Below are 12,476 nucleotides of genomic sequence, written 5' to 3' on the forward strand. Positions count from 1 at the left end.
GTTGGTCTCTTTAAATCAATATGTAGCTGAGGATAACTCAGACCCAGCACTGGGGAGGCAGAGGCAGAGGGATTTCTGAGTTACTGGATCTCGTATATTAGGCTGGCCTCAAACTTGTAGATCCACCTGCCTCTGCCTCCTGAGTGCTGGGGTTAAAGCTGTGCGCCACCACTGCCCGGTTGTGGGTCTTTTAGGTCCCACTATGTAGCCCTGGCTAGGCTGGAACTTGCTACGTAGACCAGGCTAGCCTTATCTCTACCCTGTAGATTTGCTTTGCCTCTGACTCCGGTGTATTGTCCGCCTAGGGTGCTTCTGAGCCTCATGGCTAGGCTCTGCCCCTGATATCCGATTGGCTGTAGTAGACTCTAGGCCACGCCCCATCTCGGTCCCCTGCAGGACGCTCTGGTTTGAGCTGGTCTGTTCATCCCTCTATGGACGCTTGGAGGCGCTGGTGAGTCGTACTTCACCTTAGCTCCACCCCTGCTACCTAATTGGTCAGGTTCCTCACTTTGCTGAAGCTCCTCCCTCCGCCCCCGTACCGCACGTGAACGCAACTTTTTTCCTGCATCGGACGCCCGAGGGCGCTCGCGACTCCCCTGAGTGGGTGCCGCCCTAAGCCCGGTCCTTATATCCGATTGGTTAAGAGCTCCGCGTCGACGCCAGGCTCCGCCCGGACCCCGCCCCCTCCCTCCGCCCTGTCGTGCAGGCGGCGCTTGTTGTTCAGCGGCGGCGGCCGAGCTCGGGTGCATCCTCGGGCCCGCCGCCGCCGCCGGAGCGTTCGGCCATGGAGCTAGAGGTGCCGGACGAGGCGGAGAGCGCCGAAGCGGGGGCCGTGACGGCGGAGGCGGCCTGGTCTGCGGAGAGTGGGGCGGCGGCAGGTAAATGCGATCCCCCCGGTCGCTGCGATGGGCTCGCCCCGCTCCCCCGCCGTGGCGCGTGGTCTCGACCGCCTGCTTCGCGCTGCGATGCGGCCTGCCGGGCTGATCCATTCTCAAGCGCGGCGCGGGGGGTCACGCGCTCTCCCATTGCCTGCGCGGGGGAGGGGGCATCAGCGTTCCGGTCGGGGAGGCTGCACCGCCCCGCCCGGGGATGCGGGGCTCGCAGCGCTCGGCCCGTTTTAGGGTCCTTGGGTGACACGGTGGAGCCGCAGGCGGGCGTGGGTGCGGCTCTTTATCCTGGCAGCGTGTGCATGCAGCGAGCCTCTTTTAGATGCATGCGGTAGCAGTGAAGCGGTCCTCCGGTTTGGAGGTAGAGGGAACCCGTTTTCTTGATGCAGGGGATAGAGACAAGCAAGTCATATCTGCCCCTTTGAGTGTGTGGCGAGTGGCTTCTCCACAGTGTGTGGGAATGCTGGAGCACCCTCATTCTAATGGGGGACCCCACTTGCGGACACTGCCTGGCAAAGAAGGGCGAGTGTGTCCTCCATGCGACCGACCCCCTTTGCTGGACTGTCAATCTCGCAACTGTCACCTTCTGGTCCCTCCCTGCTACACACCACTGATCACGGATCTGTTGGCCTCAGTTTACCTCCCTCTAAAATTCCGGCTGGGGAAGGATAAAGGAATGATGCTGAGGTGCCTTCTCTGTCCTGGCTGGGTGAGCAGATGTCCCGTCAGTCCCCCAACCTCCCAGACCCTTCTCCCTGGACCCTGTCAGTCATACTAGGGTAGCCTGTGGGGCCACCCAGCTTCCTGGTGTCCCCTTCCTTGTCGTGAGCAGCGTCTCTGGGTTTGCAGTCTGTAGGCAGGGCGGTCGGGATGCACAGCTGAGAGAGAACAGAACGCTCCCTTCTCCATGGAGGTCACGGGAACTTTCTGGATTCACAGAACTCTAGGCTCCTTCAGCAGTGCTCCGTCGCTGACAGCTGAGTTAGGTCTCTGTGGGCTCACGTAGGCTCCCAAGGTTCTCCCTTGCTTGTCCTCATGGAAGACCAGGTTGGGAGGAGGAGCCAGGACGGGAGGAGGAGCCAGGGGTCTTCAACCCCAGGCGCTCAGCGTTTTTCTCTATGCCATTGGGAACCCGGTAGCAAACCTACTTCTAGCCTCCAGCCACCTGCCCTTCTGTGCTGTCCCCTGGTGTCCTGTGCCATGCTGGAGAAATTGTGCAGGGGACAGCAGGGCCCTTGGTGGCTCCCAGCACTCAGTTCCCACAGCAGAGTCCACAAACATTGTCCCTGTATGGAGCCTTTTGTCACAGAGGGCTGGGTATCCGATAAACTAACTGGAGCAGACAGGGTCTGTCCTGTGCCTGCCTGACCCCCCAGGGGCTGTCTCTCCCGGAAGTTCTTTTTCCTGTCTGGAGTTCTGTTAGTCATCCACCCAGAATCCGAATCCCGCAGCTGCCTGTGCGTCCCACCCTCCAGTCTGGCCCCCTGCTGTGTCCCCACCTGTAAAATGGGGAAACCATCTGGATCTACTCTGACCTTGGGTTGTGAAGCACTGGAACCCTGCCTGCCTTAAAGGAGTCGGTTGCATTTATTTACCACCAGCTGCATACCTGCCTGCGTGTGAACACGGTGGGTGTTCAGTGTTGGTGTCTCCAGCCACGCGGGGACTGGAGGTTGGAGGCGGGAAGAGTGAGGCCTACCCCGCTTCCCAGAAGGCCTGTGCTCTGGGTGCCTGTCTCCCCTGCTGCCCTGTCAGCAGCCTGTTATCTGCTCTGGTAATTTCCACCTATCTGATGGGAGGGAAACCTATCTCTGGTGTTTAGAATCCAGTTACGTTAAGTCTCCGGACTCCAGAGGCCTGGCCCAAAAACTGCCTGCCTCCTGCCTTCCTGTGGCTGCTGGGGCCCTTGTGCGATTTGTGGGTGTGCGGAATGGCTTGGGAATCCTGGATACTAGGACACGGGGCTGGTGACCTGCCTGTGCTCTGGTGTGAGTGTTCCAAAGCTTCGGCGGTCCCAACCTGCCACTGCCTCCTCCCCCATCTAAATTGGCGGCGAATTATGTCAGCGTTGCTTCTAAAATCACCCCAGAGTCTGCCCACGTCTCCTCCACCCCGTGCCTCTGCTGGTCCAGCGTCATCATCCTTCATTTTGCTTCAGCTCTCCGTTCCATAAGGAGCCCCGTAAAACCTGGCTCAGGGCCCTCCCTCTGCCCATCCCCTCCTCCCTCCCTGTCTACTCCTCGCACCCTCAATGCCAGCCACAGGAACCTCTATGTTCCTGCAGCGGCTCAGCACCAGAGTAGGGTGGCATTCAACAGGTGTGCAGTGACTGTCAAGGTGTGCCAGTAAGAGGTGGTGGTGACCTCGATGTCAGGGTCAGAACTGTTGGCCTTCGAGACAAAAGGTTCAGTCACGTCTTCGCCTAGGTGTTATCTTGAGGTCATGCAGTTGGATGACAGCTGCCTCAGTCTCCCCCATGGAGAGAGGCTCTGGGGCCGTTCCTCGATTGGACTGTTGGGGTCACAATGTGCGCAAGAACAAGGTAACCCTGGGGCAGGGACTCGAGTAGTTGCAGCCTACATGCTAGGTTTTGTCAATAAAGTTTTATCAGCACATGGGTCATGCCCATCGTCCCACAGTGTACCTTGGCTGCCTCCCTGTTCAGTTGTGGAGCTGGGCAGCTGCAGTTAGGATCGCTGGTCACACAGACACACGCATGCACGCACACTCAGTCTGCTTCCCTCGGAGGATATCCGTCAGACTCAGGAGCCCATTAGATAAGGGTCACCTGTCATCAAGGTGACATTAGGCTAGGACCTGACAAGGAATATCTTCCTGGGCAGAGAGCTGGCCTTGGGCATACGAGGCCCTAGGCTCGGCCCCAGTGCCATGTCAACCAGCTGTGGTGGACAACACCTGTCATCCAGCACTAGGGAGGTGGAAGCCTGAACATGAGGAATTGAAGGCTAGCCTTGGCTACATGCTCAAAGGAGTCAGTCCTCTCCTACCTTAGAGTCCTGGGGATAGAATTGAGCTGCTCAGGCTTGGCAGTAAGCCCCTCACTCACTGAGCCATTTTGCGGTTCCAATGTTGACTTTTCTTGAGCTTCTACTGTGCCTGGTAGGCTAGGTAGGGGCTTCAATGGCCAGGGGCTAGCCTGGAGCACTTGCTTACGGGGGATTTGGGTCCCTGCCTGCTCAGAGCCCTGAGCTGTCTGTGTTCATGTGTATGTGCTGCAGGCTTGGGGACCCTTGATGTGGTGTCCTGGGTGCAATTAAGGCCACACAGGCATTGGTCATGGGAAGCTGCGTCCCTTGAAAATGAGTGTGGAGATGTGGGTGAGGGGTTTCCTGGGTCAGAATGGACCATAAGTCAGCTGCTGGGTCCTGACTGTTCTGTCACTGGGCTGAGTTTCATCCCTGTGCCCGGTCACCATGCAGGTGAAGACCCTGCCACAGGATTACACCGAACTGGGAATGAGCTCAGAGCCATTGAGAAGCTGTAGCACCGCAGGCTGACCATGAGGAGCTGGGCAGACCCTTCGCTGTCACAGGTCTTCGGGGGTCCTGACTCCCAACAGTGGCAGTGGCTCCCCAGCCTACAGTGGCTGCACCGGGTAGAGACGCACATGTGCACTGAGCAAGCTTGGACTGAGTCGCTAGCCCTCTGAGGTGCTGGAGTCCAGGGGGGTTCACCACATCTGGGTTGACCCTGATAGAGGCTGAGCCTTCTGGGATGAGGGGACCGGTGGGCTCAGTGGTCAGGCTGGGTTGCAGGAGCTCAGCTGCGGCCACCACACCTGATTCTGTGAACTGGTTTTTGTTTGTTTTGGGAGCCTTTTGCCGCTGTGGCCCTTTCACCATCGCCTGCTCCCGTCTGAGCTCCCTGGCCAGTTTTCTTTACTCACATTGGATGCAGCTGCCTTTGGTCCCGTGCTGAACACAACTTGGGCCTCATGCTCTGCAAACTATCTTTTCTGTTCCCAGTTGTGCAGTCTTGTTGGTTTGTAGGAGCTCTTTTTATATTGTAGACCCTTCTCTCACCGGGACACCACTGTGTGTCACACTGGTGACTACTGACCATCAGCAAATTTTAGTTTTTCTGTTGTAAAGAGTGTCCGTCTGACTGTTAACAGTTTCCTGGTTTGACATCATAGTCAGAAGTTCTCCAGTTTCATAACCTTCTCTGTCCCCACCTTTTATTTTTTTATTGTCTTATGTAGCCCAGGCTGGCCTCAAACTCACTGTTTAGCACAGGATGATCTGAAACTACCAGTTCTCTTTCCTTCATCTCCTGAGTGCTGGGGTACCTGTCACCAGCTGTGTGCCCGTGTCACGTGATGTTGAGGATGGAGCTCGGATCCTGGTGCATGCTGGGGAGTACCCTGTCCACTCAGCCTCAGCCCAGCCCCCCCTTTTGCCTGTTGTTTTCTGAGCTGGGGGTTAGGGGTGTCTTGTAGCCAGGCTGGGGACACAAGAAAAATAACCAGGAATTCTGTGCTTTTGGGGGTCACAACCTCTGGGTCACATGTCCTGGTGGGGCACAGTGGGGCCCTCTGCCTGAGGCTTCGGTGGGGTCGCCTTGCCTGACGTTCAGCTCTTTGGGACAGACTCTGGAGCCTTCTCTCTCACCACTGGCACTGAACAGTGTCTGGCTACTTGAGGACCTGTAGGACCGTGGGTGGCCTGGTCTCCCTGCCTGGCCTGGCTTCCTGTTTACCTCCTGGAGCTGACTAACGGGGAAGAACAGCGTGATGCCTTGTGTGATGGGTTTGTCTTGTGTGATGGGTCGGAGGGACAGTCACCCTGGAAAACAAGGACAGTGGGGTCGCACCCCACCCTGCCGCCCTGTCAGACGCCTGCACTGCTGGCCTCCAGCAGCTTCTGAGGGCCTGCGGTGTGTATGGCTGCCCCCACCTCTCTCAACCACCACCACCTCGTGACTTCCTTTCCTCTCTAGTTCCAAAGAGGTGACAAGTGTTCCCGGGACAGTGGCAGGCTGAAGGGAGGAAGTGCTACCCTGCCCAACCCTGCACAGAGCCCAGGCCTGTCCAGTCAGGAGGCTGCGCATGGTTGTCTCTGGGTGCTTCCAGGTCACCCACCTGCCACAGTAAAGCTGTTGGAGATGTGTGAGAGGCTGCCGGCTTTATTCAGCCTCTCTGAAATCTAGGTGGTGTTCACACCCGTGGCTGCAGTGCTCAGTCGAAGCTTGTGTTGCATTGTCATCACCCCGCCGTCTGTCTGTCCGTCCGTCCGTCCGTCCGTCCACACTACAGCCAGCTCTGCATGTGCCAAGGCATGAGCTGCAGTCCCTCCTCTCCTCTGCCTTTATGTGGGCACTGGACTTGGGTCCTTGGGCCTCTGCACCTTCCCCTGCTGGCCTCAGTAGTGCTGTATCAAAACTGTGTAGTCTCATTCCGGAACCTTCCAACACCCCACCCATTTCTCAGCACCTCCTGGCACTCACGTGTCCACTCCCTGTCTGGGAGCCCACAGGGTGTGGCCTTCGTGTCCTGCTCCCTCACCGAGTCCCATGTCCTTCATGTCCCTCCACAGTTTGGGCTTGTAAGAGCCTCACTCCTGTTCATGGCTGAGTAATACTCCAGATGGGGACAAGGTGCCCTGGTGTGCCGTTCCTCCGTGTTTCCCTGGTGTTGGTTGTTTTCGGAAAGTCCCACAGGGACTGTGCACAGAATTTGGGTGGATCGGGCTTTTCACTTCCCCTGGTGGCTGAGGGTGGACTCGCTGAGTCACAGAGAAACCCTGTGTCTGACTGGGGACAAGCCAGGCTCGCCCATAGCCACCAGTACTTCTCCTTCCCTGCCGGCTGCAGGTGGCTTCCTGTGACTAGCTTCACTGACGTTGGTGGCTGGTTTTCGTCCTTAATGTTACATATGTGTCTGTCTTACGTGTGTGGGTACTACTCTGAGGGTGGCAAGGTCGGCGGTCACCTTGCAAGAATCACTTTTCTCTTCCTACCCTGTGGTCCTCAGGTTTGAACTCAGGTCACCCAGCTTGGTAGCAAGCCCCTTCACCCACTGAGCCCTCTCTCTGGCTTGTGTGGCCTCTCTTCTGATCACAGGTGCAGGAGCCATGAGGAAGCTGCTCGCTGTTGTGTGTGTGTATGCGTGTGCATGTGCGTGTACGTGTGTGTACACGCGCATGTCCGCATGGGCTTGTAGCCACCGTGGTGCCAGTATGTGGTGTGCCAGATCCCCTGGAACTGAAGATACAGGTGGTTGCTGGGTATCATGTGGATGTTAGGCACTGAACCCAGGCCCCCTGGAAGAGCAGCCAGTGCCTTAACTATCGAGCCATCTCCCCAGCCCATCACTGTGATTGTCCACTGTCTTTATGTTTTAGACAGGGTCTCCCTGCGTAGCTCAGGCTGGCCTCAAACTCCCAATCCTCCTGTCTCAGCCTCCTGAGAGCCAGGATAACAGGAGGGCTGCCACTCCTGTGGAGTAGGGAGTCGAGGAGCTGTGTGTGCTGTGTGAGCTGTGCCCCTACATGACCTCAAAGTCGGCATGATGTATGGGCAGGGCCATCCCCTCTGAGTGTCCCTGAGGGGAACCAGTGATGTCAGTGAGGGGTGGCCCTGACTTCTGCCATGGTTCATGCTGGAGCGAGGTTTAGAGGATAGGCGGGCAGAGTGAACAGCCACAGGAGAAAGGGACTGGACAGGAGGGAAGGGCTGCGTTGGACTCTCTGTTGTCCCTGAGACCTCAGCGACAGCAGCCGCCAGCACAGAGGTGTCGGTGGGCGGCCAGAACCAGGACTGGAACCAGCTGTGCAAAGGTGCTTGGGCCATGCAGGGGCAGCACGTGTGGCCCAGGCACCTGGGACGAAGGCCCAGTCATACGTAGGCTCTGCCTGAGCCGGAGCGGAACATCCTGGCGGGAGGAGTTATCAGAAATGCAAGGACCTCTGGGGAATGGGTGTTGTGGACCGGGAGCCTCCACACCCCAGGCAGCCATGGACCTTGGTCCTGTCTCTCCCACGGCCCATCCCATGATCCAGGCTGTGGTCTGGCTTCCAGGCCTCTCAGAGCTCAGCGCTCCACCCACCACTGACAGGTTTTCTTGAGAACATTAACTGAGGGTCCTGGGGCAGGCATCTGTGCAGGCTGGGTGGGTGAGACCCTGTTTCAACATCCTCCCATTGCCCGCACACCACAGGAGGTGTCTTCCCCTGTAGCCCAGGCTGGCCTAAACCTCGTCAGCCCTGCCTCATCTTCTCGGGTGCTGAGATGGTGGTTGTGAGGCACCGTGGCTGAGTTCTTCGTTTCTGCCTGTCTGAGCTGTCAGGTCAGCTCCGATGCACTGGGACAACACTCTGGGGCCATGGAGTCCAAGGGTCCAGTGCTGGCCTGCTATGCCTGGTGTGCGATAAAGATTAACCCACAGAGAGCAGGAGCTCTCCAGCAGGGCTGTTGCTCCTCCAGGACTTGGCAGGTTCTTTCTATGGACTGTCCCATTGTGTCCCAGAGTGCCGGCTTTGGCAGCTGCTAGGATCCAGTTTCTCTGCAAGTGCCTGACGGAGTGTGCCCAGCCATGTGACATCCTGCTTACCAGGGCAAGGTGGTCACCTACGGGCACCCGCAGCTGCCTTACGAGACACTGTGTCGCCGAGGATGACCCTCCTTAATTGTGTGGCATAGATGGTCCCCTGGTCCTCTCCTGATCTCACTACCTCCCTGTGCAGGCAGGGGTGACCACCCTGCCACCAGCCCAGCATTGCTGTTGGTGCTGCTGCAGTGATGCTGTGTCGCCTTGGTGACCTCTGCCTCCTCTTGTCCTCCTGGGTCCTGGGATGATGGATATACACCACTAGGGCTGGTCCCTTCCCTTCCTTGAGACAGTCTTTCTCTTCCCCTTCCTCCTCTGTCCCTTCCTTCTTCCCCCTCGTCCTCCTCCATCTCCTCCTCCTCCCTCCCAGCCTCCAAGTCTTACTCCTTACTCTGTCTCCTCCTCCGTCTCTTCTTTCCTTCTCTTTCTGCAGTTTTGAGGCCAGACGCCAGGTGCGGGGCGTGCCCTGCAGTGTCTCTGGAATACATAGCACCCAGTCCCTCTTTAGCAGTTTGTTTCTGGTCCCCAGCTCCGTAGTGGTTCCAGGGTGACAGACTCCCAGGAGCATGGTGATGTGACCGGCCACCTTCTGGACCTGTTTCTTGCTCAGGAAGCTGAGCTTTCTCTCTCAAGCTTGGAGCGAGCCCCTGGCCTATCCCCTCGCACACTGCAGAGGTGGGGGCGGGGTCCAAATGGGGACCTCTGCTGGGGCCATCACCTCCTGGGTCCGCAGGCCTTGAGCAGATGGGAGGGGAAGTTGGTAGGTGTCTTCGAACTTTGGATACAGCACCCAGTTCCTGGCCACTTTGAGGCCAGGGACCGAGCTCTGTGACAGATGGAGTCTGCAGGTCCCATGAGGCCTGCGCTAATAGTGATGTGTTTACCATTGTGGACACTTATGGCTACATTTTGATTTTGTGATCTTGAGCTATAATTGGTAGACTGTAGGGATCACTTAGGTGTGTAAGATATACACACCTGTGTGTAAGATATACACACCTGTGTGTAAGATATACACACCTGTGTGTAAGATATACACACCTGTGTGATCTTCAGATTATACAGCCAGGTAGTCTACCCAGTTGCAGAACATCACATCCCTCAGAGAAGGCCTTCTCTGTTTAAGGCATCCACCAGCGCACACATGCGTTCCCCTCTGTGTTCTTCCACCCTGGGCATGGCCTGTCATGGCGACTGTGTGGCTTTCTTGTCTGGGTCCTCTGTGTCAGGCCTCCCTCCTGTTCTTGGCTGCATGATGCTCCAGTGTGTGGATCACCGGGTCAAGGATGCACTGTGGAGTATGAGAACAGCAGAGCATTCACTTCCTTTTTGAGGTCTTGGCACAGCCGCCGTGTCTCAGTCCGCTGCCGCTGCTGCTCCTGCTGCTGCTGTGTAACAGGCATCTCTGAAGCGGAAGCCCCACACCACACTCATGCGTGCACCTTCGCAGATCCCGATGGGGTGTGTGATGCCTCTCTCGGGTGGCCGGAAGTGCTGGTTCACTGGGACCATGTGCCAGCTCTTTAGAGGTGTCTCCTTCCCTGCCCAGGCCTCTTCTCAGAGACAGACAGACAGGTCACCTGTGCATGCAGCATGGGGCCATCGGCCACTGGGCCCGTCACAGTTGAGCAGTGTGGCCGTGCGGGGATGTGTGAGGATCTTGCTCAGCAGTGGGCAAGCCTTGCAGGAGTCCGGCAGAGGGAGCTACAGAGAACATAGCTGTGCCAGGGCAGGATGGGGCAGGGCAGGGGCCTGTGTGGGCTTGAGGAGGGAGCAGGAAAGGAAGTGTTGGTGTAATCCAGTCAGCAGGCTAGCGTGAGCTAATGGACAACCCCTCCCCGCTGGCCCCAGGCCTCTCTCTCTGAGGCCGAGTGGCGGCAGGGTCACGGGCCTGTGATCTCCCTGGCCGTAGTTTCTGTTTCCTGTCCATTCCAGGGGCTTTCCTTTTTCCTGTGCCCAGACCTCTATGTCCCCCATTCCTGATTCCTAGGATCACCTGTAAGGAGTCTCTGCAGGTGATGGGCATAGCCCGTTTTACAGATGGAGTGACCTGGGTTGTGTCCCCAGGCAGTGCGCAGTTGCAGCCCATGTGACAGGTGCTTGGGGTGATGGGGACACAGCTTCCAACCTCCCCGGGAGAAACCCGCCTAGAGAGATTCAGACTTGCCCGAGGTCACCCAGCCGTGTGGCAGCAGACATTGGCCTGAAGCTTGAGGGGTAGCATCACCACTTGCCTGGGTGCTGCCAGTAGACATGGGCTGACTGGGCCTCACGCACCGCACCCGTAGCCAGCTGGTGCCCCCGCCTCCCCTCCTCCCCAACTATTTTTAAACATAATTTCCTGGAAAACGGGGCTGCTTGCTCAGAAAACAGTTGGCTGGGAGGAGAGTGTCTGAGCTGTGTCAGGGCTCCTGAGTGTCCCTGTCCCCCTCCTGGTCGCATCTCCAGGTTCTGTCTTGATTCCCATGTTTCAGCCAGTGAGGTCAGAGACTATGGTCCACGCTGGGGTCTGTGCCTGACTACAGGTGGAGCAGGTGACTTGGGACCTCAGAATGTCCCCTACAGCCCTGGGAGCTGCTGCCAGCATAGCTGAACCCTTCCTTCTAGCCCCAGTGAGCCTTGCACAAGTTGTAGACCTTCTGCCTCCCTTCAGCCGACATCCTGCTCCCCTGGTCCTTGATCTCCGTGCCCCAGATGCAGCTAGTTCCACTGTAGACACTGGGTCAGCTGATAGAGCTGTGCCATCGAATTCGCTGAAGGGTTACCCACCAGCACCTTATACAGCCGCCGTGGTCTGTCCCCATCCCCTGTCAGGGGCAGGATCAGAGTGTCCTGAGGTTGTGGTCCCACATCCCCTGTGCTGGGCATCTGTTCCAGGCCCATCCTGTGCACTGGGAGCCTGCCTCCCTTGGCTCACAGCCCCTACCTCCCCTGAGGAGCCGGTAATGACATCAGGAGAGGAGACAGCCACCCTCATTGCAAAACCCTTCTTTCCCGTCCATGAGTGTCTCCCACAAGACTCGGGTCATGCCTCCATGACCCACAGGGGCTATGAACACTTATCTCCCCGAGGGTCATTCTTGGTCCCAGATGCAGAACCACAGACTGTTCACTACAGAGAGGCCACCAGGGCAACTTCTGGAACCTTTTGTGAGTCCCTGCAACCTGTGGTCCTCGGTCCTTGGGTCACCAGCACCATAGTCCAACCAGTGTTGGGTTTGAAATCCACACAGACAGTCACCTGTGATCTGTCTCTCTATGATCCACCTCAGTGAACCTGGGGCGGGGGTGAAATTACCCTCCCCCCCCCCACCACAGGGCAGGGGAGGGAGTTACCCTGGTGCACAGGCGCACAGCCTGAAACAGGGATGGCTCGGTGAAGAAAGGGCTTACTGCACAAGTGTGAAGAACCAAGTTTGAGGGGCTGGAGAGATGGCTCAGCGGTTTAGAGCACTGACCATTCTTCCAGAGGTCCTGAGTTCAATTCCCAGCAACCATGGGATGGCTCACAACTTTCTATAATGGGATCTGACGCCCTCTTCTGGTGTGTCTGAAGACAGCTACAGTATACTCATATAAATAAAATAAGTAAATCATAAAAAAAGAAAGAACTAAGTTTGACTCCCTAGCTCCCAGGTAGAAAGCTGAGTGAGCTGCACAGCTGTTTCCCCATCACTGGGGAGATGGAGGCAGGAGGATTGCTGCGGCTAACAGATGCCAAGCAGCCTTATAACCGTGAGCCCTAGGCTCAGTAACAGACCCTGCCTCAAAAACCAAAGGCACAACCAGCCGTGATGGTGCACACCTTTAATCCCAGCACTTAGGAGGCAGAGGCAGGAGGATCTCTGTGAGTTCGAGGACAGCCTGGGTTCCAGGACAGCCAGGGCTACGCAGACCCTGTCTGACAAAACCAAACCAAACAAGCAAAACAAGAAGCAAACTGTTGAAGGATGAGGAAGGCCTGGCCTGACCTGGCCTCAGTGCTGATTGTCCCCCCTCCCCCCCCACCAGGTATGACCCAG

The 12,476-nt window shown here is 57.4% G+C and overlaps 1 protein-coding gene across 3 annotated transcripts in view; it reads left to right on the forward strand.

Annotated features, from left to right (window-relative positions):
• Positions 1-694: 694 nt before the first annotated feature.
• Pip5k1c (phosphatidylinositol-4-phosphate 5-kinase type 1 gamma) overlaps positions 695-12,476 on the forward strand; it is a 27,182-nt gene continuing 15,400 nt past the window's right edge. For all 3 annotated transcript variants that reach the window (XM_021204445.1, XM_021204446.1, XM_021204447.1), the window contains exons 1-2: positions 695-878; positions 12,466-12,476. The exon at positions 12,466-12,476 is cut by the window's right edge and continues 21 nt beyond it. In XM_021204445.1, coding sequence (XP_021060104.1) covers positions 785-878; positions 12,466-12,476 — 105 coding nt within the window. In that variant the 5' untranslated portion in view covers positions 695-784. The remainder of the gene's footprint in view (positions 879-12,465) is intronic.

The sequence above is a fragment of the Mus pahari genome, chromosome 9 (genome assembly GCF_900095145.1).
Source record: "Mus pahari chromosome 9, PAHARI_EIJ_v1.1, whole genome shotgun sequence".
NCBI lineage: Eukaryota > Metazoa > Chordata > Mammalia > Rodentia > Muridae > Mus > Mus pahari.